General features: G+C 34.3%; 3 protein-coding genes across 4 annotated transcripts; 1 reads left to right on the top strand and 2 right to left on the bottom strand.

The window, feature by feature from the left end:
* Window positions 1-2,037: 2,037 nt before the first annotated feature.
* Window positions 2,038-8,244, bottom strand: LOC114403076 (phosphatidylinositol 3,4,5-trisphosphate 3-phosphatase and protein-tyrosine-phosphatase PTEN2A-like). Of its 2 annotated transcripts, none has more exons than XM_028365798.1 (13): window positions 8,076-8,244; window positions 6,635-7,176; window positions 5,988-6,089; window positions 5,845-5,901; window positions 5,010-5,075; window positions 4,468-4,644; window positions 4,280-4,366; window positions 4,076-4,140; window positions 3,926-4,002; window positions 3,319-3,365; window positions 3,057-3,187; window positions 2,901-2,970; window positions 2,038-2,768 (listed from the first exon to the last, which is right to left on the bottom strand). In XM_028365798.1, exons 2-13 carry the CDS (start codon window positions 7,082-7,084, stop codon window positions 2,226-2,228), a joined length of 1,872 nt encoding a protein of 623 aa, XP_028221599.1. In that variant the 5' UTR covers window positions 7,085-7,176; window positions 8,076-8,244; the 3' UTR covers window positions 2,038-2,225. The 2 variants fall into 2 exon arrangements, with proteins under 2 accessions (XP_028221599.1, XP_028221600.1); XM_028365799.1 differs by lacking the exon at window positions 8,076-8,244 and adding an exon at window positions 7,794-7,890.
* Window positions 8,245-10,334: 2,090 nt separating this feature from the next.
* On the bottom strand, window positions 10,335-14,824 carry LOC114402853 (multicopper oxidase LPR2-like). Its single transcript, XM_028365537.1, has 3 exons — window positions 14,329-14,824; window positions 11,180-12,640; window positions 10,335-10,777 (listed from the first exon to the last, which is right to left on the bottom strand). The coding sequence occupies exons 1-3, from the start codon at window positions 14,539-14,541 to the stop codon at window positions 10,724-10,726; spliced, it is 1,728 nt and encodes a 575-aa protein (XP_028221338.1). The 5' UTR covers window positions 14,542-14,824; the 3' UTR covers window positions 10,335-10,723.
* A 1,395-nt stretch (window positions 14,825-16,219) lies between these two features.
* LOC114402480 (actin-interacting protein 1-2-like) lies at window positions 16,220-24,832 on the top strand. Its single transcript, XM_028365074.1, has 6 exons — window positions 16,220-16,777; window positions 20,331-20,492; window positions 20,981-21,167; window positions 21,594-22,019; window positions 22,907-23,314; window positions 24,232-24,832. The coding sequence occupies exons 1-6, from the start codon at window positions 16,386-16,388 to the stop codon at window positions 24,487-24,489; spliced, it is 1,833 nt and encodes a 610-aa protein (XP_028220875.1). The 5' UTR covers window positions 16,220-16,385; the 3' UTR covers window positions 24,490-24,832.
* Window positions 24,833-25,036: the final 204 nt, after the last annotated feature.

Raw genomic sequence — 25,036 nt, 5'->3', positions numbered from 1 at the left:
TATCTCCCTTTTATCATATATTTCTATTTTTTTAATCTCTATATCACATATTTTTCAGCCATTAATTATTCATTTCTCAACAATTTAGTCGCATTTATGAACGTTTTACATTAGAATACTTGAAATTATGAAGTGATACAAAGTAAAATAGCAATGATACACGTACCACTGCACAATACCATACATCCTTGAGACAAATGACAAAACATTTATTATTATTATTATTATTATTTTTCCTTGTATTAAATATATTAAATAATAAAATAATTTACTTTATGTCATATCACAGGGTGTTGGAGGGTTCGTTTTTCTGTTTGGGAGTGTCTATCAATCTTGTTCCTATTACGAATATCATCAAATATGAAATAGAATATTCAGGAGCTGTTTTGCAAAAGAATCATGCATGGTTCGTGACTGTAACCAAAAAAGCTGCATGGTACATGACTTGTGTCGGTTAAAGGAATGCTAGCATGCATCACTCTTTTCAACATAACTGGAAATTATTAACTCAGGCAGTGACATGCATTTAGCTTCTCAGTTGACAAGGTTCAATTTATAATGATTTTGCAAGTCTCAATGGTTATAACTAATCTAGAATGTATTAGATCGAAGACGTATTGCTAATATATATTATTTTGTTCAATTAAATTTGGACTTCAGGTAGTACATTTGTTGTTGGTTGACAATGATGTGGCCAAAGAAGTGGTGGAGGTAAATTCGTTGAACGAGAGAGGAATGAGTCCTCTTGATGAAAGCGAAGCTGGTGATTTAGAATTTCACACAATCCTGCAGAAAGAAGGAGCCAAGGACAATATACTGAAGTTGATCATGCATCCAACATAGGGGAATCAGCAGCACCTTTGGACTTGGAGATTATTCATCAAGTAATTCCTCCAACAAAAACAACTATAGTCCTGAAAGTATAAGTTGAATTGTTTTCCAAAAGTTAAAGAAATTGGTGAGTTATTTGGATACAAACCCGGCCAACAGGGATACTGTGAATGATGCACATGATATCCAGTTAATCGTAGGCTTAGTCCCCCTGGTGAATTCTGACATTAATGGACACACTACTGCTGGAAAATCTATAATGGCTACCAAATCAGAATTAGCATTTTGGATATTTGTAGTGGGCAATAGCATAGGATTTTATACCTCTCTTAACATGGTAATTATGCTAACAGTTGGGTTCCCTTGACGGTACGCGTTTATATTATATTATTGGTATGTTCCATGTCATTCAACTACGTACTCCTTATCCATGAATAGCATTGCACCAAGAGGTGGCGTCCTTTCCCCTACCGCAGCAGGCCTAGCCATCACGTTTGGCTCATTCGCACTATTTATTCCTAGTGTGGTGAGGATACTACATTGTTGCCATGGGAAATGTTAGCTATGCTCTCTTTTACATGTACTAGTGTGTGAACCCTGCAATGTACGAGTAGCAATAATCGAGTATTACATTACAAAATTATTTTTGTACATTATGCTTGTTATTTTCAGCTGCTATCAATCAGCTTATTAAATGTATGACTTGTGAATGGGCTAAAGACAAACATATCATAAGGATCAGTTTGTGTTGTTCCTTCACATACGAATACACCACATTCCACTTGTTGCGCATGCAAGGTTCTTTCTATTTTTTTTTATTGGAGTTAGTTGTTTGAGTAAAAGATTCAAAGATAAAATTACTCAGCACCCTCTAGTAGCTAGCTTACAATTATAAACTTGTAAAGAAGGCCGAAGATAATAGCTCACAGTTTCGGTACAATGCCCGCTTACTTCAGACTTCTATTCACTTTGATCCAGTTTGTTAAATTTATTAATTTTCTGTTATCCATGCTATTAATTATATTGGTTCATACGGTGCAACAATTAGTGACTCACTTATTCGACTAGTAATCCAATGTTTCAATTAAGTTAATGACCGATCCGATTTTTAAAACTATGGTTCCAAGGGAGTGGAATATGAGATATACGTTTATGCCAACTTTAAATTAAAATGGACTATGTATGCAGACTGTGGTACTTTGGGGGTAGGGTAGACCAATACATTTTCATATTCTTATTTTTAACTTGTGCATTAAGCCAATGAAATAGCCAAATTTATAATTACAACAAACAAACAAATGGATGACCAAAATATTGTTGTGTAGGAACTTGCAAGCAATTTTATGTACAAATTTGAAGTATTAAGATAACAAAGTAACCCTTCTTGTTGTAGTTCAATCACTTTCGTAGTCTTCATCATCTCCAAAGGTAAAAACAGAAGCATCTGCAGCCATGGCCTTAAACTCACTTTCTGCACTGGGCACCTCGAGACTGGACACTGTTTTTCCATCAACATTACTTCCTGGCTCACTAGCATGACGAATTGGCGTAGAGCTCTTGTTTCCCAAGGAAACTTGCTCTGTTGCATGTGATAAATTTGCAATTTCATTTGAAACTCTGTTTGATTCGGAGATTCTGGTGTCATTTGTAACTGTTTCAACTGCTTCAGAAGGTGCTTTTGTTTGCTTGCTTCTTGAAGAAGCAGATTGCTCTGCCTCGCCATCTGAAAACACGTCATCTTTATCATGACTATCTGATTCTTTGTCTGCATTCTGTGCAGGGGTGGTGCTCCTTTCCACTGGGGCGGAACTGGCAGGATTGTTACTTGAACTCTCATCTGATTTCTTTGTAGTAGTTTCAGTTTTAGAAGTTACATCATTGCCATTATAATCCACGAGCACAACCTCAACCATAAATCCCGGAGAAGGCAATTTTCTCTGCCAGAAATCCATATCAATAAAAATATACAGTTGATAACAAGATCCAATTGTGAAGGACAAACATGGAGACAATGAACTCAACAGAAGCCAGACCATTTTCTATTATTACCAATAACCACAAAAACTTACCTTGTCAAAGCCATCCAGATCACTGGTGTTCAATACTTTCCTATTTTCTGTCATAGTTGTGTTCAACCAACTAAGTGAAAAGAGCAAGATATTTCAGTCCAACATAAGACCAGAAAAGAAGGGAATTGATCAATGATGAAGAAAATTAATTAATACCAGTAAAAATCTCCTTGGCGATCATGAAAATGGATTTTGAAGTCCCCAGCCAACTCGGTAAGGCCAGGCTCTCCCGGCAAAGCAAAGACCATCACTCCCTTTTTTGGCGCACTAAACCAAAAATCTTCTGGCTGCAAATTGAGAAAACTCAAGTCACAGAGAAATCCTTCATACTTGAAAAAAAAAACAAAAGACATAACTTTGGAACAATTCAATCAAATATTCGATACGCTGATGCTGCCATATTATTAATGAAACGCACCAAAAGCTCCCTGGTTCTCAGATGCTTTTTGGTTGAGAACAACACACCTACACATTAGAAATGGGTTAGAATAGGGCAGTTCTGTCAGAGATTAAAATCTTACATTCCACCCTTTCAAAGGGGTCAGCTGTCAGTGAATTCTTGACACAAACAAAGCAGATCATATACAAAATATATATATCCAACTATCACTACTAATAACTAGTAAAGCATACAATTCTTTCATATTGTAGCAAGAAAGAACAAGCAAAAAAGAGGTAGACGTTCTCCCTGATTTTCTCTCACTAGTGACTCTTCCCTAGAAACACCCAAGTTAAAACATAGCTAATGGCTTTGGAAGAAAATCCTAACAAGGATATGCCTTCTCAGTTCATACTAAAAGATCAGGATGCATATCATATAGCTAAACATTATATAAAACACACCACAATAGAAATAAGGACAAACTTAATTGACTAGGAAAAAAGAGAATACAATAAACAATGAAAATATCAGCAACCTAATCAAGAAAAGGAATAACAATAACAAGACATTATAAATCTACTAACAGAATGGTCATAGACTATAAGCAGTAGGAGAAATTTTAGTACAAGAATGGCAAGCATACCACTGTGATCTGAGACGGTTATAGAGGGCCTAATCCAGTAAGGGCATCTGAGAAGCCGGAATCCCCTAAGCATGCACCTGTAAAAAATATGATGTCAGTAAGCACATTAAGACAGACAAATACTACAGTCACATCATGGACAGTAAATACCTGCGGGCCGGTGGGTTTTCACCATTAAAGTAAGTCAAGACTCTTTCAAAATATTTGACATACCTCTACAGAAAACAGTAAAACATAAGAAATAACTCCAGAACTAAAACCTCTTTTCCAGCAAAAAAAGAAAGTAAAACTATAGTAATAACTCCAGAATCTCCAATTCTCCACCTAATTAACACATTGCAAAGCAGAACTTACAATCTGACTAGGCAGAACAAGTCCCTTTCCATCAACACATCTTTTCTGATTATAGTAATCCATTGATTCCTCAGCAGTTGGGAAGAACTGCAGTACATTTCAGTCATCAAATCTAAAAAAAAATAGAGCACAACAAGACAGAAAGTGCAAATACCAAGCATGTTAGAAAATGCTTAGAAACTCTTCACCTTTAAGAATACTAGAAGACTAGAAATCATCAACCCTGTCCTTGCCATTCCAGCCTTACAGTGGACAACCACAACATTCTCAATGTCTTCTTTCAACCATGAGTAAGCACTTTGACAGAATGATATAATCAGTTGAATTGGTGGGCAATTGTGGTCATCAAATGGGAAGCTAGCCACCTAAATGAAGAAATTGCATATTTCAGATGCAAGAATGAAAGAAGCTGTTCAAACAAAGTCCATGAAAATATAATGTGGCATAAAAACCAACATGATGTGAGTAATCTAGGCTGTCTAGCATCATGAGAGTAGGAACAGATGGTATGAGTGAATTGTTAATTGAATATAGATAACCTCAATACTACTATCCCAAAGTGAAGGTTAAAACTGAAGTGATATACCCATGTTTTGAGAAATTTTTAAGACATTTATTAATTACAGATTTACAGACTAAAAGTTTATGGCGTATAAATAAAATTTACAGTCCCTTAAGTAAGTCTATCACATTTGTCCCTTCAAAACTTGAATGAAAATTTAGAAATTACCTTCCCCTCAAACAATGATGCATCATACAACCGCTCAGAACAAAGATTATAAACTTTGTATTTATCCTGCATATAGAGAAAAAGAAAAAAAAAAGTCAAATGCAAAACTAAACAAGAAAATGATAAGGAGAAAGGCTCATTAAGTTTCAAAGCTAGAGGCACTTTGATAAAAGAAACACTATACAAGTCAAGTTCTGTGAAATACTACTCAATTGAAACTTGTTATGGAACTACAAAATATGCAACATCAGACAGAATATATGAAGCATGTGCTCATAAGTCATAATACAGAATATTTTGATACTTGAACTAGTGTCAAGGAATTAATATTTGACAGGAAATTTTGTACAAGAGGTTTCCCACAATTAGGGCAAGAATATTACAAGATCTACAAGATATTTGACCTAATTATATTCTAATCCTAATTATGAAAAACTAATACAACAGCAACAAGAACAACAAATGCCTTATCCCACTAGGTGAAGTTGATACATAGATCATATGACGTCATTTGGCTAGGTTAAAGACCAAATCTTTGGAAATATTATTCACCATGAAATCCCTCTCCTTTTTGCTCTCCCTATTCTAAAAACCATGCAATCTACTCACCTTACAGGTGCTTCTAGTGGCTGGCCTTCTATGTACAGCTAATAAAAGGAAATAATTACAATGAAATCAATCAAACAATTACAATATTTTATAGTATAGACAATTTTAAATGAAACAAACAACATTCCATACAATACATTATTGATTTTGTATTATAATAAATAAAATACAGAAAAGGCATAAACATAAGAACTTGTAACTTCATGTGTCAGTGTGTTTATATTACCTTATGGTGAGTTTCAAAAAACTTAATCACTTCTTCCATGTGATTTCTGTAAAATCCCTACATTACATATATAGATAGTAAGAATGCAGATGTTTAAGATCAATGCAGCAACCAAAACAAACATACAGAATTCATTAACTCACCTCAACATAGCCAAAAAACCCAGAGCTCATGTCGCCAGCAGGGAATCCCATTGCAATAATGTTTTCAGTGATATATGTCATATCTAAATCAAAACCTCCTTCCTGAAAAAAAAGAAAGGTTAGGAGTATAAAAGTGGACAAGAGTATGCATCAACCTGATTCTTTGAGAAGGGAACAAGCAATTCCAAATGAAACAAAGAAAATACAAAAAATCAAACTCAATGCACTCACCAGTCACAACAATAGTTACATGACAAAATTTTAACAGCTTTTTCAAGCAAAGAGACTAGAATGTTCATCATACAGAACACTAAACTATATGACATGTTTTAACAGGGAGTAAGAAAACGTCAGCAAATTCAGGGCTTATACAAATAGGCTCCCAATGATGAGCTTCACCCAATTATAGAAAAGCCAGATAACAAAAAGACATTGATTAGCCCAATTTTGCTTCTGCATTAGATAATAATTGTTACATCAAAAGGTATCTATAAATAGCCTCCCAATGATGAGCTTCACCCAATTATTAAGGGATTAAAGCAATGTTCCCAATAGAAGAAACAATAAACTTTTTAAATGAGCAAGACTTTGTGAAAATCAGCTTTACAAGAATACACACAGTATATTAGTTTGAACAAGAACAGCACCTGATATCTGCGTTTATTCTGTGAAACAACATGGCGTGCCTTAACCTGCACAGCTTTCACTGCATTCTTAGAAGAGTCGACCAGGCCTTTCGTAATAGTTCCAAACAAATTAGATTGTCCAGCTGTTTCATTTGAACTGTCATCTGCTACAGGAGACTTTGGAGACAACCTCAATCCGAAATTACTTGTGATGCGTGAAAAAGTTGATTTCCCAACATTTCCACTTGATGAGTCGTCTTGGTTGCCAGAAAATGGCTGAGAAATTTTCAAGTTTTTGGCCCAGGATGATATGCCCGTGGGAGATAGCCTAGGTGATGCCTCATGTGGAGAATTATCTTGCCTGGAGGCTACAGAAGCAGAAGCTTGTCTGTCGGTCTCTTCAGCCGGAGGAGAATTCGACGGTTCATTGATAGGATGTGAATTAGACACATCAGCAGGCACTGAATCCATTTTGATTAAAAAAGTATCAATGGAAACTTAGGTAGAAATTGGATATCTTATCATTAGGTGGCCCAGGCCCTACAGTATCTTCCCGGTTGAAGCTGCACATAGAGACACAATGTTAATAGAACACATGACAAAATATTCAAATAATATTTCTTCTTTATATTTTGCCTATTCCTTTAATTATTCTTGTATACTCAACAATAAGATCAGTCATAATTATATACATACTACCGGTATGTACATTTGTGATTGTGACTAAAATGTGTCTTATTATGTGAGAATCTCTCGTAGTCTCTTCTATCTTTGAATTTGTCTTTCATTTTAGCTGGCAGTCATATATTATCTATGACTACACAAATTTATTTCGCCTAACAAGAGGAAAATGTAGTAACTCCTTAAAAGATTAAAGCAGGCCAGCCATTACAAATTTACAATTCACAAACTGTTACATCACAAATTCACAATAGATACTACATCTCAGCTTCTATAATGTTTCAGAAGGAGGGGATTTGTAAGATTTAAATGAAAAAAAAAAAAAACAGCAACATCACATGCCATTTCTTCACAAATGCCTATCCCCTTATACCGGAAGCAGTAATGGCGAAAATCAAATCCACACGCATTTTCCATAACAGTTTTCTGGCACTTAACTTGCTACAGGAATCAGCATACAAAAAAAAAAACTACCCCGGAAACCCGTGGAAACACTTACAACACTTCTCAACGATTCTGTCACGTCCCTGACTAAACATCTTGCTTAAAAGCATTTCCGGATACTGATTTCCATCAATTGAACCTCGTGATTTTCAATTTCCAACTAAAGTAAACAATTAAAAAATAAAATAAAACATAAATAAAACAATTTAGCGTAGATTGGAATTTCGGAAAAGGAGTCGTGCAATCATATGTTTATGAAACGTATAAATCATTCAAGACGAAGAAAGAAAAAGTTGAAACAAGTAGTTTCAGATCTGAAAAGTGGAGCTTATATTACCAAAAGTGGAATCAGCAGGAAGTGCAGAAGCTGATTAGGGTTTCGAGGAAGAAGAAAGGGAACGGAACGGAGTCGTTGAATTTAGGAAGGCGATGCTGAATGCTGATACCGATTGACATACACGAATGAATGATGATCAGTGTGATGCCATAGATTAATGATCGCACGGTTGAGGCCAACCGAGGGGTTATCCTGTGTTTTGTTATGTATTTTTATTTCCTACGCTAAAGAATTTTGTTATTCTCATTTTTTATTTCTCCTTTCTTTTTAAAAAAAAATTGAGAATGCTTTTAAATAAATTGATTAATTTTTATTCATAAAATGTATTATAAAACTTATAAAAAAATATAAATTATTTTCACGAACTCAAATAACTTGTCTGAAACACTTCTAAATATGATAAGTGAAAGTTATTAATATACTCTTAATACACTTTTATCAACATATTTTTATTATTAGTTAAAAATTATTGAAAACTATAAACTTAAGTAAAAATTATTCAATGAGAAGTAAAATTGGTTAAAAAAAATTATTTTCAATCAAGTTCAATAAAAATTAATGATTGTGTATAAAACAGTGTACTATTAGAGAATGCATTATTGCAATTTCTTAATATTTTATATTTTCGTGTACAATAATAAAAATGAAGTTTGAATATCGGAGTTCATGCAACCTATCTCTAAACTCCTTGTCACTAACTCAATCTTAGTGAGATAAAAACAAGATTGTAGTGAGTAACATAGTATTAATGGTTGAGTCTTGCCCAAGAGTTGTCATATTAAAAAAAGTCTCTGATTTGTGATTTCTTTCCCCAGGATAAAAAAAAAGTCTCTGTGAATTGGTGTGACAAAAAATAAAGTATTTGAAGGGATTAACAATTTTAACATTTCATATTTGTTAGAGAAAATGATTAATTTTTTAATTAACGAAAAAAGTATCACATTAATCTAAGCATGTGCTTAATTTCATGGATCCAAAATAAAATGTATCCCCTGCCAAACAGTAACATTGAATGAGATTGATGCAGTAAGTAATATTATTTTATTTTATCATGAATAATCAATTGTATGTTGTGTGAACAAAACCTGAAATTCTTATTGCTAAACAAAATGAGAAATATGAAATGTACGTTAAAAAGTAAAATCCCAATATATAAATAACCATTTAATGAACTACCTCGTTTTTATATTTCAAAAATAACTATTGGCATTTCGTGATTTAGGATTCTAATTATTCTAAAACATGAAATAAATTGTGTAAGAGGAAATGATTTTCAATAAAAATTAATCATCATTTTTACCGAGATTATTTCTTCTCAATATGATGATAAAATAAAATTTCATTTTTATATAATTTAATATAACTACCGTTTACAAAATTATATGATTAATTTTATTAATGTACTTTTTTCTCGCATAAATCTTTGCAATTAACTACAAATTAAGAAAAAAAATTATTTTCACATTTTGTATATATATTTAAACAAATATGTTTAATGCTTAGGCATTATATCTAATATAAAACAAGACAAATGCTAATTTGTGGTGTATATGTAGCTACAGGCTCTCTTTTGTCGACAGAGACAAATACTAATTCAAAGCACTAATTAAAAAAAAAAACATTTGGAAGAATGTCTACTAAAAATATTCATTAATTGATAGTCAAAGACCAATCTTTTCCTTTTTATCGGTAAAGAGTACAATGATACCAAGACCAATCCTTTTATCTTTATCGGTAAAGACCAATCCTTTGAAATACCAAAATCCCATAAATGATTTTTTATCCTCTTTAATGAAATGTTATTATACACAGAATAAGTATTTTTTTATAAAAAAATTTATATTAAATTTGACCACCAAGTTTTTTTAGAATAAAAATATTTAAAAATTAACTTTATAAAATTGATTAGTTAAGTAATTTATGGTTGAAGGTTTTTATTTTAAAATTAAATTAATAATAAAATTCACTATATATTTTTTATTTTATTCAAAAACTCCTTAAAGTTGTCTCAACTTAATTAGTTATAAAATCATAATCAATTATCAACGCAAGACCAAAATATGGATATTTACCTTTTTTTTAAGGATATGAATAATAACCGAAAATTACATTAGTTGATAAAATATATAAATCTAAACTCAAAAAAATAAATTCAATCAAAATTAGTTTTACAAAATAAATTTTCTTCAAAATTAATTTTACAAACATTGCCCAAATCATACACCAGTCTGCATGTCACCAAGCCAAAATCACATCAAATTTATCTGAAGATATATAGTATTTGTAGCTTATGAATGTCTTAGCTCTCGGGCCCTCAACCATGGGCTTTGTCAAGTGTCAACAACCAGCAGGCACAAAAGTAAACGCAATGGATCACGTTCAATGCCAGGGATGGGAAAATTTAATAAGCTAGAATAGATGCGGATATATATTATAGGACTGATCAACCCACACCCCCATCCATATATGTTTAGTTTCATTAGATTAGTTTCTTTAATTTATATCTCATCAAGAATTTGAAGTTTTGAAAAATGACAGAGCTTATAATAACATTTATTTATTTATTTATTTATCTCCACATATCCTCCTTCGTTGAGTATAACTAAGTTGCTGCACATGTTTCCATTCTATGGCTTCGTTGAGAAACATCACTTGATGATTTTCAAGGGTCTCATCATAGCATTGTCTTCATGGTCCAATACCTGCATATATAGAAATGGCATGTGCCGCGCGTTACGATGAGCCATACCAAAGCATACTAGGCTTACAATATGTGTGTGTGCGCGCACCATTAATTTTTCCAAGTGGATCTAGTGGTAAGGAATTAATTTAGATAATTTGCATGATGTGTATAGTTTAAACGTCATTTTAAACTTTGTATGTGCATGTGAGTGGACAATTAATTTTCCTAAGAAAAAAAATGTATTTCCCTTCAAAAGCTAATACCACACTACCACCACTCCTCCATTTACAATTTCATGGCTGCGTGTGATGCATGTACTATTATTTAATATTTTAACTAACATGATGCATGTGCTAATATAAAACTGAAAGAAACATTCCTATGGCAGTATGTATTAAAAGAAATGGTAAGTATACTTAACATGGCAATGATAGACGTAGCCAGGCTCTGTGGTTGCATCAAACACATATGAAGCATTGGTGTGTATGTAAGAAAACCTCACGGCAATCTTCGTCACATGCCCAGGTATCATCTTGAACACATTCTTCCACCCTCTCTCATGAGCCGGCACCTCTTCTTTCTTGCCACGAGCGTACTTGTCCACGTGGCACTTGACCGCATCGTTGATTTTCTTCATACATTCTCTAAACTCATCATCCGGTTTCACCAGCGCCGTCTGATCCAACACCTTGAACAAACCCAAATGAATGTGAAGCGGGTGATTATCCTCCGTCAAGTTGATCACATACCACACCTCTGTGGACCCCACCTTCGGGGTTTCCGTAGCCGCTGCTTCATACGGTTTCGCATTTAGGTACAAGTGTGTCGGCTCATCAATGTCGCTCGCGTACTCGTACATAGCAACATACCGTGTGTGCGCCACACTGGATAAATCAACAACAGGGTATTCTAACAACCGTTTAGGGACCCGTGACGTGTCAACTTCTTGATCAGGTACGATGATAAACTTGATAACCTTGCCGTTAGCCTCATTGACGGGGTCACCGGCAGGGTAAGGATATTTTGCATCGTTGGCTAGAATAGCCAAGTTACTCTTGGATTGAGAAAAGTCAACAACGATGTCTGTGATCTCAGATGGCCCCACCAGCGTCTCATTGGTCGTTACGGGCTTCTCGATGTAAGCCGAATCGGATGCCACGTGGGTGAATCTCAAGCCGTTGGTGAAGAAGAATCTAAAGAACCTGGCGTTGCTGGCGTTGATTATGCGGAATCGATACTTACGACGTCGCACCGTGAGGCGCGGCCACGCCTTGCCGTTGACAATGATGGCGTCGCCGAAGTACTCTGGCTGCCACTGAGGGTGTATTTTAGGGTTGTTCCCGGTGGAACTCATGAAGATCGAACCGTCCGTGCGGAAGCTGCGATCGAACACGATCAGCGTTCGATCGAATTCGTCACCGCTGGGTAAGCCTAGCGGGTCCTCGATCTGAGGGTGGCGAATGATGTAGGCTCCGAGTAGGCCAGCTAGAAGGTTGACTCGGGTCAACCCCATGGCATGGTCATGGTACCATAGGTTCCCCGGTTGTTGATTATTTGGGTAGTGATATGTCTTCTTTGTCCATGTTGGTCCCCTTTCGTTGTATTTCGATGTGAACCATGCGTTGGCGTTTCCGTCGCTCTCTGGCGCGTGGATCCCACCGTGAAGGTGGACCACTGTGGGAATGCCACGTGTGGAGTTGGTCATCGCGGTGGGGATCGTAGGGTCCCAGGGAAGTATGTGCTTTGGAGGGAGGTGATTTTGCCATCTCACGTGGGTGTCAACGCCATAGAGGGCCTCGATCGTTGGACCAGGAACTGTTGCTGTGTGTTTGGTTGTTCCAAAAGCGTACACTGTTGCTGGAGCCAGATCCCTGTGGAATTTCTGCAAAAGGAAAATTAAAGAGATTTTTCAATTTCGTCAAACAATGACGTGAGTGCAATATTAATGTTATGAATGAGGATGCTAAACGTTCAATTCCAAGTCCCCAAGATTGTGACTCATGTAATTTGTCCATATTTCCCTAACTTTTTTGTTATTTTTATCCTACAATAAAATATATTTCAAGGTTTAGATTTTTCTGCCTTCCCTAGTGTTATTTGGGGTTGCTTTCACCATTATTCCATCTATGATTTTGTTTTGAGTTTGGCAAATTCTTAACAAAAATTTAACTTGAATACTTATTTAAGTGTAATAATTAAGACTCGAGAGTGGCAATGTGTGAACAAGAAAACATTACCCATAGTGGATACCGAGTAATCAATGTCAGGGCCAGGTGGATGGCACTTTCAAAGATCGGGGAACCAGTTCTTTGCATAATTATCTAATGACTAATCTTCAGAGCCTCTGGTCCATTAAACTAACGTCAATTAGAAAAATCTAGAAAGCTTTTGACTTTTGGACACGAATGGCACACTTAGAATGATATTTTTACAATTTTTTTTATGTTTCTTAATATAAATAAATGAATGGTTAAAAGGAGATGACTCCCCAATCCTAAAGCTATTGGATAGTAGTACACCAATGACAAGTTAGACAGAGCAAGTGAGCAACAGAAGCCAAAATCTGTTGAATATTATTGCATGTAAAGTATAATACTCATAGTGGATATTGAATTATCAATGTCATGGCCAGAGTGATTGGCACTTTAAAGGTCCGGAGAACCAATTCTTTGCGTAAATTATCTGATGACTAATCTTCAAAGCTATGGTGCATTAAAGTCAAGGAATTAATGTGAACCATAGAATATAGAAAGTTTTTAACTTTTGGACATGAATGATTTAATCATCTTTATAACTAAAAAACGTTTAGAAGAAGACGGCACCTCAATCTTACTGAACAAGGGTCAATGACATGTTAGAAAGTTCAACACAAATTTAATTCAAGGATTACTAAATATACTTAAACCACAAATATTTTTATGTAATTAACTGCCCACTTAGCTTTGACAACCAAGGAATCTTCCTGAGAGGGGGTCAAAACCAATTGACCAAACGGGATTTTGGATACCCTTTGGTTAAATATCAAATATTATTGTCCTAAAGATGGGAAATTATTGTGAGGAATTTTTTTTTTCCTGGGCCAGGAAACTTGTGAACACAACCATTTATGAAAAACCGAAAGAGCCATTAAAAAACAAGTAATGTTAGATCTACAGAACCGAGATATAATAATCGATAATTTAAATTTTCATAGTATCCTCAAAATCCTTGATCGTTAGATGAAACCAGAAAATTAATATTAAATTTTTAACAAATTTTATTCGTAATCGGATTACAGTTTGGACCATTAAAAAAAAGACTAAATTTGGGTCTACAAAATGACATTTTAAAAAACAGAGGCACATGATAATCAATTATGGCATGATATTTGATAGGCGGCAACTAATGTTCCTGTCGCTGGAACTTGGAAGCGGCTTTTGAAATACACTGGCCTAAGGAAGAACTTTTGAAATGAAGAACTATGTTGGTCTCGTCCTAGCAATCATCGAAACCAGCATAGAAAGAACTAGGCATGGCACGCTAAAGACAATTAATGATTAATTGGAAGAAAGAAAGAAAAAACGTACATACCCATTTCTTCTTGAACATGCCAATCTTCAAAGACTTAGATTTTGGGACGCCATCTGAAAGATGATAGCCAAGGATTTTGGGCATGTGAGGAAGCTCATCCACGAACTTCTCCAACTTGGATACATTAACCAAATGATCTGAAGCCGAAGAAGAGCATCCTGAAAGAGCCACAAGAGTGATGAGTAGTTTCAGGAGCAATGTTCTTGTGTCCATGACTATCTTTCTGCTCTCACGGGTGTGCGTGTTCACACTGACATGGGAAATGGACAAATATTGAACTACAAAGGGAGGGGTAGAAGGGTATTTATAGTTGATATTGGGCTAAAGTGTGTGTCTAATGGTGGAGATTCTGTGATGTGTTGTGCCACTTATGTAAGTTTTGGGGCCACGAGTGAACTTGGGGAGATAAAAATGAAGGCCACTTTGTTGTTACTGGAAAAGAATAACGAGGGGAGGGAAAAAAAATTATACAGAAAAGTTTATGCTATGTGTCATTGTAAACGCAACAAAGATTGTGAGTTGTTTCTTATTCGAACTCTGACAGTGCATGTTCTGTTTCACTTTTTATTCTTTCCAGCTTAATCCCCTACCTCTTTTCACACTTTAACTGTATTTTATATCTTTATGCCTTTTCTTCCAGAGAAATAATGAAACACACACAGTTTCACACCTTCTTTTAATGATTTTAATTTATTGAAGTATAAAATTTTGTGACTCTCGTCGATTCTCACGTTATATTTAACGTATTTTTCTCGTGATTTTATAATTTCAAATAAATTTTAATCAATAATAAAAAATTATTTTTAATCTTTTAATTAATAACTCATACTATATACAATGTTGATTTAGTAATTTATAATATGTATTTTTATATTATTGTATTTTTAATTATTTATCTTAATTATTATAATGATTTAAATGAAATTATCTCAATGAAATATATTTAATAATGACTTTAATTACATCGATAAATATTTTTAGCAAATTTAATAATACATTAAATAAAAATTCTTTTATCAAGTGTCCCAAAAATAATTATTAGAAAATTAAATTTGAATAAGTTATTTTTAAATATTTAATGTATTGAATATTGTTTAATATTTTTAACAATATATCATACTTTTATTATACTAGTATGTACCATATTTAATATTTGACAATTTTGAATTTCTTTAACATTTTTTTTTTGTATTTTGACTTTATGATTTGGCAGCCTAATTAGTGCATTGACATAAATGGGGCACTCTGAGGTTAGTGAAAGGAAAAACAAGGTGCAGCCCATAGAAAATACAATCATTAACCTAATTAGTGCATGATGAGTGGAAGTCCAAATAAAATTCATGCATAAAAATTTATTTGTTTATTTTAAGAATGACTTGCTAAAGTGACTATAGAAACATTCTTAGCTTAAAAAAATATCATTCTAATAGGGTCAGTCCCCTGGTTAGGCTTTTGAGTTGAATGTATGAGATTATAAATTTAAATTTTGATGTAATCATTATATAATTATTTTTCAAAAACCTGACTAACCAATTTTAGTCAATATGTCTTTTTAATTCAAAAATCTCAGTTTCATGCAAATAATGATATGAGATACACATATAATAATTCACGCAATAATTTATTTATATAATATGAGGTGTAATAAATGATGTGCAAGAAAAAGATAAAAAAATTGTTATAATACAATTAGAAAAAATTCTAACATAATCACAACATATCATACGATAAAAAAATAAACTTTTAAAATAATTATTTTAAAAAAAAATAAATTATATAATAATTTGTAATTGAAAGAAAAATATTGAAACTCTTTTAAAATTTATGTCGTATGAATTATTCTAGAGATTACATTTGTCGTTAATAATGAATTAATTTTGTTTGAAATTAATGTAGGTACGTATGGAAGAATATATGCAAGTGTAATAAAAATGTGAATGGCGTTGAGAGAGCGAACTTGTTCAAAAGGCGGTCCTCCATTCCCGGCCACACTCTCTCTATAACAATCAACCCACAAAATAAAAAGAAATGAGCACAGAGCAAATCCCAATTCGGCAATGGCGACACTCTCGGAGACCTACGCGTGCGCACCCTCCACGGAGCGCGGTCGCGGCATCCTCATCTCCGGCGATGCCAAAACGAACAACATTCTCTACTGCACGGGCCGATCGGTCATAATCCGCAACCTCGACAACCCGCTGCAGGTGTGGGTGTACTGCGAGCATGCCTACCCCGTCACGGTGGCGCGCTACTCCCCCAACGGCGAGTGGATCGCCTCCGCCGACATCTCCGGCACCGTCCGAATCTGGGGGACCCACAACGAGTTCGTTCTCAAGAACGAGTTTCGGGTCCTCTCGGGTCGGATCGACGACCTCCAATGGTCCTTCGATGGGATGAGGATTGTCGCTTGTGGGGACGGCAAGGGCAAGTCCTTCGTTCGCGCCTTTATGTAACTAACTCTCTTTTCCTTCTTCCTCTTTTAATTAAACTTTTCTATTGTTCTATCAATTTTTCAATTCCTTTTATTTAATTAACATGAATTCTTCCAAGCCTGTCAGTCACTGGAGACTCAAATTTTAATATCTAGATTTTTTTTGGTGGAGCATACATCTTAACTTTATTGGCCATAACTATTATTGGTCATAACTATTTATTAAAAAAATATACAATATTTAGAGAAAAAGATTATATTTTACCCATTCAATCATATATTTCATAATATGATATATTAATTAGCTTTACAACAATTATCATAAAAAATCATATCAATCAAATTAATTATAATTAAATAGCAAATTTAAACGGTCAATATATGGTAATTAAACTCTAATATTTATGTATAACTTTTTTATAAAAAAAATATGCTTAAATATCTTTTGAGAGAATTGTCTACAAGATTCTACACTGTTGTTCGGTTATAAATTATGAGTTTTTTTTACACCAATTTTATTAAAAATCATACCTACCATCATTATTTCTAAATTGGTTTAGATAGAGTAAACACTGTTACAGGAATTAACAAAAATTAATGACCAATATTCTGATATTGCTCAAATAAATACATACTAAAATAAAAATCTTCTGATAAAAAAGAGATTTCGTAAAACCTTACAATTTTATAGGAATTGAAATAATTGAGGTGTATGATTGAGTGTCATGTCAAGAAATAAATTTAAAAATAATAATTAGAATATAAATAGACAAACAAAAATTAAAAGTGTAAAAAAAAGTATATTTTATAGGACCACGTATATATCAAGCACACTTTACACTTTACAGATTGCAATGCGTAGTTCGTGACATAAGAACTTGCTAGTTGCTTCATGTGAATGAGTCTGTATGTGACTGACCCAGTTGGGCTATCCAAACTAATACTATTGTGTAGTTGTCATGACATGAGACCATGTAAATAGTGTAGAATTTCTTTTCATAAAATAATTCAAGTAATTGATTGACACTGTTTGATTACATTATCATCGACACCGTGGCATCTAAACTCTCACTCACCTACCTAGTCAGAGTTAAACTTCCGTGCCATTATATGTATTTAAATTTTATTTCTTATCACCCTGTATGATTTGGATGGATGTAGCTACGTAACTTCCTTACTGAAATGATATTAGTTTGTTTGAATTTGTGGATAGTGTTGTAAAAGAAGCAATAATAACTTCCTTAATAATAATCAATCACTAACATAACAATAATAAAACAATTAATCCTAAAGATTTGATCAAATAATTAATAGAAAATAACAAATTAATAGACAACGGCTGATACACATTCAATATTCCATTTTGGATCCTTCTTTGTATCCCAATATCCTGCATGTTCTAGAATTGTTGCATTGCATCTTTCATAAATATCTTAGAGCAATCTAATGCCTCTCCCGGATGCATCATCAATTAGCTCATCTTGATCTTGCAAAGGGTCATTTATTGACATTTTCTCAGTATCATTCTAGCTCAATTTCTCATTCTCCATGAAGTACATATCTCTGTTTATCAAAATTTTCCTTGTGTGAGGTTGGAAAATTCTATAAGCTTAGATACTGAATCTCAAAAGGAGTCTTCCCATCTAGTGCTTTGGTGAGAAGTCTATTTAGCAAAAATACTGCAGTGTTTGCAGCTTCTGCTCAATATCCCTTAGGTAACTCTTTCTCGTGAAGCATACATCTGACCATTTTCATGATTGTTCAATTCTTTCTTTCACTAGCTCCATTTTGTTGAGGGGTGTAAGGAGTTGGTAATTGATGCTCAATGTCTGCTTCCTCACAAAACATGGTGAATTGTGCTGAAAAATACTCCTTTCCATTATCAGATCTCAAAGCTTGAATCATGCAACCACTTTGTTTTTCAATCCACTGCTTAAATCTCCAAAATACACCTACAACCTCTGACTTAGACTTGAAAAAGTAAATCCAGCACATTCTGGTGAAATCATCTACAAAGATGATGTAATATTTATTCTCTTTAAGTGAAGGGGTCCTTTGAGCTCTGGTCAAATCTGTGTGAATTAACTGTAACTTTTTTATTGCTCTCCAAGTTGATTGTTTGAAGGGTAATTTTGCTTGCTTGCCATATTGACATGCTTCAGCTTCACAGCTTGGTAATTCAAAATCTAAGTGAGGTAAGCCATAAACCAACTCCTTTCGTTGCATGTTCAACACAGCCGCATGATGAAAATGGCCTAATCTTTTGTGCCAGACTTCTGTATTGTTTACAGTAACTGGATAAACTATTTGCTCCTCCTCCAATGGATCAAATGAGAAACTTTTGCCTCTCATTTTGATATTGAAAATTTCCTTGTCATTGACATCTTTAATCAAACAATGCTTATTTTCAAAGATGACTTTAAACCCTTTCTCAATCAATTTTCCCACACTTAATAAGTTTTGATAAATTTCAAGTACATACAAAACATCATAAATTAATTTTGTACCTGCACAACTTTCAATGGCTACAGTTCTCTTTCCTTCAACATTGATAAGATCACAATTGCCAATTCTAACTTTTGATACCTGTGATTTATCCAATTCTTTGAAAAGCTCTTGATCATGAGTCATGTGGTTGGTACAACCACTATCTTCTAGTCAACATTCACTTGTTGTTGCTTGTAAAACATGTTGCTACAAACAATTGTTTTTCTTCTTGTTAATCTGCATCTTGAGCCACATTCTTTTGTTGAAAATTGCTTTTGCAAATTCTCACATGATGTCCCAACTTATTGCACTTTTCACATTTAACATCAGGTATTCTTCAGCATTTGAAAGGAGGATGATTCATTCTGCCATAGTGCTTTCAAGGAAAAAATCTTTTGTTGTCTCCATTATTGTTGCTACTGTTAGCTGCTGCTTCTTGGGTGTTGAAATTTTTCTTCTTGTATTTCTTCCACTTGATTTTTTCTCATTGGTTAGTTTGCAATTTAGCTTGCAATGCTCTTTCCATAGAACCCTCAGCCCTCATTTTTCTTCTTTGCTCCTAGGCCTGTAAAGCATTTAAAGGTAAGTTTTGAGAAATCTTTAGTATTCTCCAAGGATGTAATAGTGGCCTCAAATCTTGACAGTCACCAGTATTTTCTTAACTATTCTTGAGTTGGAAAAATTAGAATCAAGAAATTTTACTTTGTTAGTAATGTTAAGAAGCTTGTTAGCATACTGTTTAATCGTTTTGGACTCTTTCTGCATCTCAAATTCTCTAACCAGATTTAGGACTTGCATTCCTTTAACCTTTTCATCTCTTTCGTATTCCTTTAATCTCAAATTTTGCTGATATTAATCTCAAATTTTGCTGATACACGTTCAACAGATACCATTTTTTTTTCAGTTATGGCTCAATTCATAATTTATATAACGATATCAAATCATAATGCTTGAATTTGAATTAGCATGTTCCCAGAATTATTTAGATTAGAAGAATGGACTAATGTGTGCAAATGTGCTTCCATCTTTCAACACCTGACTGCCTGACCCACTTTTGCATCTTTAATATATTTTGGATTTTAAGGTGGGATTCAGGTTCCACTGTTGGTGATTTTGATGGCCATTCGCGCCGGGTTTTAAGTTGTGCATTTAAACCAACAAGGCCATTCCGCATTGCCACATGTGGAGAAGATTTTTTGGCGAATTTTTATGATGGTCCACCGTTCAAGTTCAATATGTCCATCAGGTAAGTTTTATTATCCGGGGTTGCATATTTGTCATTGTGGTTTAGTAGTGGATAAATGCTTTATCAAATTATCGACGAGCTTCTCCTTTCTTTTTCATTTTCTGTTTTTCCTTGTCTTCTTTTTAAGTGGGTAGTGTATATTCCTTTCCCATGAAGAGATTTTCTGTAAGAGTTTATCTCTCTTATGTTGGTAAAGGTGCACAAGAAATGAATGCATGTCTTTTACCGGGGAAATGGAATATCAAGAAATTTTATAAATAGACATGATGAAGATTCAAGAGTTTTTGCATGGTCTGGACAAAGATAACTTTGTTATAGTTAATATAATATATGATCAATATTCAAGAGTATCATATCACGGCATTGTCAATTGTCAATTCTTTACTTTTGAAAATAGGGTCAAGTTTTAGCATGAAAGAAATGTTTTGGGTTGAGTAGGTTTCCATTTCTTTATTCAGGTTGTCATAGAAGGCATTCTGTATCTGCAGGGACCATTCGAATTTTGTCAACTGTGTTAGATTTTCCCCAGATGGGAGCAAGTTTATTACTGTTAGCTCAGATAGAAAGGGCATTATATATGATGGAAAGACGGGGAACAAACTTGGTGAGTTGTCCACGGAGGATGGTCACAAGGGAAGCATATATGCTGTTAGTTGGAGTCCTGACAGCAAACAGGTGAGCTCCTGCTTGTGTTTGAGTCTTACTCTTTCAAGTTGACTTAAGTGTATGTTTGGTATATCGCGTTTGAGAACCACATATGGGTGTTCGTTCCTATGCTACATATTTATGTGGCTTCTGGGTTGAATCTACTTCAACGTGGTTTCTGGAATGTAATTCCAAACAATGCTATCAGTTTAAAAAAAAAATTCTTTTGGGGAGAGGTGCAGAACTAGTCAAGAATTATTAAGAGCTTAATCAGTATAAATATACAATAGATTACAATGGTGACAGAAGATATTTATTTTTCGCAAGTATAATAACTTCAGAGCAAATACCAATCTAATCATGTGAGGAAGAAAATGATTTGATCATGTTTAACTTTTTTGATGTTCAGGGCTGCTATTTACATGCTACTTCGAATTACTTATTAATCAATTGCAGGTTCTTACTGTTTCCGCTGACAAATCTGCCAAAGTATGGAATATTGTTGAGGATGGTAGTAGTGGAACGGTAAATAAGACTTTGGCATGTACTGAATCTGGCGGGGTGGAGGATATGCTTGTTGGTTGTCTTTGGCAGAATGATTATCTGCTTACTATCTCTCTTGGTGGCACGATCTATTTATATTCTGCTAAGGATTTAGATAAAAGCCCATTGTCATTATCTGGCCACATGAAAAATATCACTGTTTTGACTCTGCTCAACAGAAGTGAAAAGATGCTTTTGTCCAGCAGCTATGATGGAGTGATCATTAGATGGATTCCTGGCATGGGATACAGTGGTAAGTTTGAGGGTAAACAATTTGGGTTAATCAAATTGTTAGTCGCTGGCCAAGATGAAGTTATTGCTGCTGGATTTGACAACAAGGTAACTAATTGACAAGTGTCATCATTCATTTATGATTTATCATTATGTGCATCTATTTCTTCATAGTAAACACTGAAGCTCCACGTTTGATGTCATTGTGACTGTGGAATTATTCATAGACAAATATAGTAGATATTTCTGATTGGTAGTAGGCTAGTAGCCAAACCATGAAGTCTGTTTTGCTTTTGTTTAATCCTGAAAGTAAATGCAAAATCGAGTATGTTGATTCCAGTATTAGAGGTTGAACTTATGTCTAGCATGAATCTAATCTGTATTAACGGTGTTTACTTTTCTGGGAGATTTGTGAAGCAATGTAGCTCAGTAGTGCTTGCATTGTAGATTCAGCATGAATTAGATGAAGTCTTCGATCATTATTACCAATTCATGATCTTTACTTTCATATTATATCCAGAAATATGAGACATTATTTTTAACTAGAGTATTAAAATCCATAAATTCAAGGAAAAATTATGAGTACCTCTTCTTTTAACAAATATTCAAATGCTAACTGTGAAATTGAAGTCCTTACAGTTGTCCCTTAGACCATGTTTCTTTCGTGTGAATTACACTTTCCAATGCATGTTGAAAGGGAATCCTACTCTCACAAAGGATTCGTGTTCAGCGGAAATAAATGGGAATTCAAACACGCTTTTAATCTTTCACTTAAGAGTGGTTGAAGGAAACTTGTTTATTTTTTGATTTTATAATTTAATCCGTTGAGGGAGTAGATTATCATTGGGCAGTCCATCTTGTCACAAGTCAACTGTTCGTGTAATTGTTTCTTTTACTTCATAAGATTTAATGGACATTGAACTTACTTTTATTCCAAACTAATGATTTTTTTGCCTTCAGTAGATAGTACTTAAATTTGTATGTGTTGAATGAAGGTATACAGAGTTCCTCTTCATGGGGATAATTTTGGTCCTGCTGAAACTGTTGATGTTGGAAGTCAGCCTAAGGATGTAACCCTTGCACTCAATAACCCTGAATTTGCTATCGTTGCAATTGAATCCGGAGTTGTCTTGCTAAACGGTTCTAAAATTGTTTCCACTATAAACCTGGGCTTCATTGTGACCGCGGCTGCTATGTCACCTGATGGTAGTGAAGCAATTGTGGGAGGGCAAGATGGTAAGTTGCACATGTATTCAGTCTCAGGAGATACAGTTACTGAGCAGGCTGTCCTTGAGAAGCACCGAGGTGCCATCACTGTAATCAGATACTCTCCAGACTTTTCCATGTTTGCATCAGCTGATTTGAATCGTGAAGCTGTTGTATGGGACCGTGCTTCCAAAGAGGTAACGTGAGACTGAAATTATTTGTTATGTGAATTGTTTTCATGCCTGGATACTTTGGTTTATCCTATACAATTTTTTCCTACTTGTAAAATGTGACTTTTTTGTCTTCTGTATTCTTGCTTGAGCCATCATGATGTGTGCGTCTAAATTTCAAGTATGTTAGCTTCATGTTTTTGTTATAACTTGCTTCCAAAATGAGCAGAACTAATGAGGAATAGTAGCAACATACTCCAAACAGTCTACTCTTGATTAAAATTTGTTAGAAATTACAAATGAGAGTTATCAACTAAGAAGTGAGGCTGCAAAAAATTTGTGATGCTAATAAATTTCAGTCAAAAGAATGAGTTGGAGAATATGTTGTTAGCATTTCCCCTCTTAATTTATTTAAGAGGAGACTACAATAATTTACTCTAATCCATGACAAAATTTGAAGAACCTTTTTCCAAGTTTTGAAGTCATATTCGATTTTCCTACCGTTTATAGCCATATTTCCAATGTTCAGAAGAGGAAAGGTGATATTCACCGTATGTATGTACGTATGGTACATTTTCTGTAAATTAGGATAACTACAAGAAAATACTACTACTATAACGTTTGAGTATTGGATGTAGTATTGTGTAGGGGACACCCCGGATATATCTACACACAATTGAAGATCTAATACGGGACCATAAAATAAATAAAAACTTTCATACAAAAACGTAGGTTTTTAATGATAGTGCTTGATCACTGAGTCACTGACACGAACACAACAAACTTTGTATTACCAACGCAGTTTCCAACACAGACGCGGCTCATTTCTTGAAGTTCGTGTGCTTCTCGGATGATAGCTACTGAAATGCTTACTAGTTGTTTTGACTAAATAAATTCTTGCTTTGATCATGAGCTGGCATTTGACTGAAAATTTTCTCTTTCAGGTGAAGCTTAATAACATGTTGTTTAACACCGCACGTATTAACTGCCTAGCTTGGTCACCTGATAGCACACTCGTAGCCACTGGTTCCCTTGATACATGTGTCATTATATATGAAGTTGGAAAGCCAGCATCAAGCCGCAGAACCATAAAGGGTGCTCATATAGGTGGAGTATACGGGTTGGTTTTTATTGATCAGGAAAGAGTGGTCAGTTCAGGAGAGGATGGTTGTGTTCGTGTTTGGAATTTGATTTCTGAATAAACTTAGCATCAGAACCTTCCAAGATGTGATGCAGTTTTGTGCCAAGAAATTGATAGTTGTCATGTATTATATGATATGATGATCATCAATTTTCTGCAGTGGTTATATAGTGGGAAGGAAAGTTAAGATTGCAATAGTGTTTTGGTGTGTACTCTTGATAGATTTCTCGTAGGACTAACATTCGGATATTTTATCCAAGCTGAATTTTGATCTGCATAGATGGGAAACTCCGTAAGTTATTTCCAAAGAGATTGGCAATAACTTTTGTCCTTGTCTAAGCAATTTAATCCTGTCCCTCTAGGTATTTAATGAAAGCAATTAAGTACGCTTTTATTAAGAAGCATTGATTGTTGCCGTCCAATTCTTTTTCCTGTACTTTCTTGGTGAAATAATTGATTTAATTAAGAACATATTTTGACACCTTATTTATATTTTTCGACAATATTATAATCTGAGCTGATATTTCACTTTAAAAAGTGGCCTATATTGAATGCTAACGTTTTTCAATCCACTAAATGGATGGGGGGAAACCTCTTGATGATGATGT

This window comes from Glycine soja, chromosome 20, assembly GCF_004193775.1.
Source record: "Glycine soja cultivar W05 chromosome 20, ASM419377v2, whole genome shotgun sequence".
In the NCBI taxonomy this organism is placed as follows: Eukaryota; Viridiplantae; Streptophyta; class Magnoliopsida; order Fabales; family Fabaceae; genus Glycine; species Glycine soja.
Note: the sequence above shows the minus strand (reverse complement) of the source record. Positions and strands in the feature narration are given on the sequence as shown.

Bases quoted from the DNA above. Each gene is read 5' to 3' on its own strand.
- LOC114403076 (XM_028365798.1), bottom strand. From the start codon at position 7,084: ATGGATTCAGTGCCTGCTGATGTGTCTAATTCACATCCTATCAATGAA. The intron at 4,003-4,075 runs GTATTTACTGTC...TATTTTTTACAG, and splicing joins GAAAACCCACCGGCCCGCAG to GTGCATGCTTAGGGGATTCC. The intron at 2,769-2,900 runs GTAAGTTTTTGT...GATTTCTGGCAG, and splicing joins ATCTGGATGGCTTTGACAAG to AGAAAATTGCCTTCTCCGGG.
- LOC114402480 (XM_028365074.1), top strand. From the start codon at position 16,386: ATGGCGACACTCTCGGAGACCTACGCGTGCGCACCCTCCACGGAGCGC. The intron at 16,778-20,330 runs GTAACTAACTCT...TTGGATTTTAAG, and splicing joins TCCTTCGTTCGCGCCTTTAT to GTGGGATTCAGGTTCCACTG. The intron at 23,315-24,231 runs GTAACGTGAGAC...TTTCTCTTTCAG, and splicing joins GGGACCGTGCTTCCAAAGAG to GTGAAGCTTAATAACATGTT.
- LOC114402853 (XM_028365537.1), bottom strand. From the start codon at position 14,541: ATGGACACAAGAACATTGCTCCTGAAACTACTCATCACTCTTGTGGCT. The intron at 12,641-14,328 runs GTATGTACGTTT...TTCCTTTTGCAG, and splicing joins GCATGTTCAAGAAGAAATGG to AAATTCCACAGGGATCTGGC. The intron at 10,778-11,179 runs GTTAAGTATACT...CTATATATGCAG, and splicing joins GCTACGTCTATCATTGCCAT to GTATTGGACCATGAAGACAA.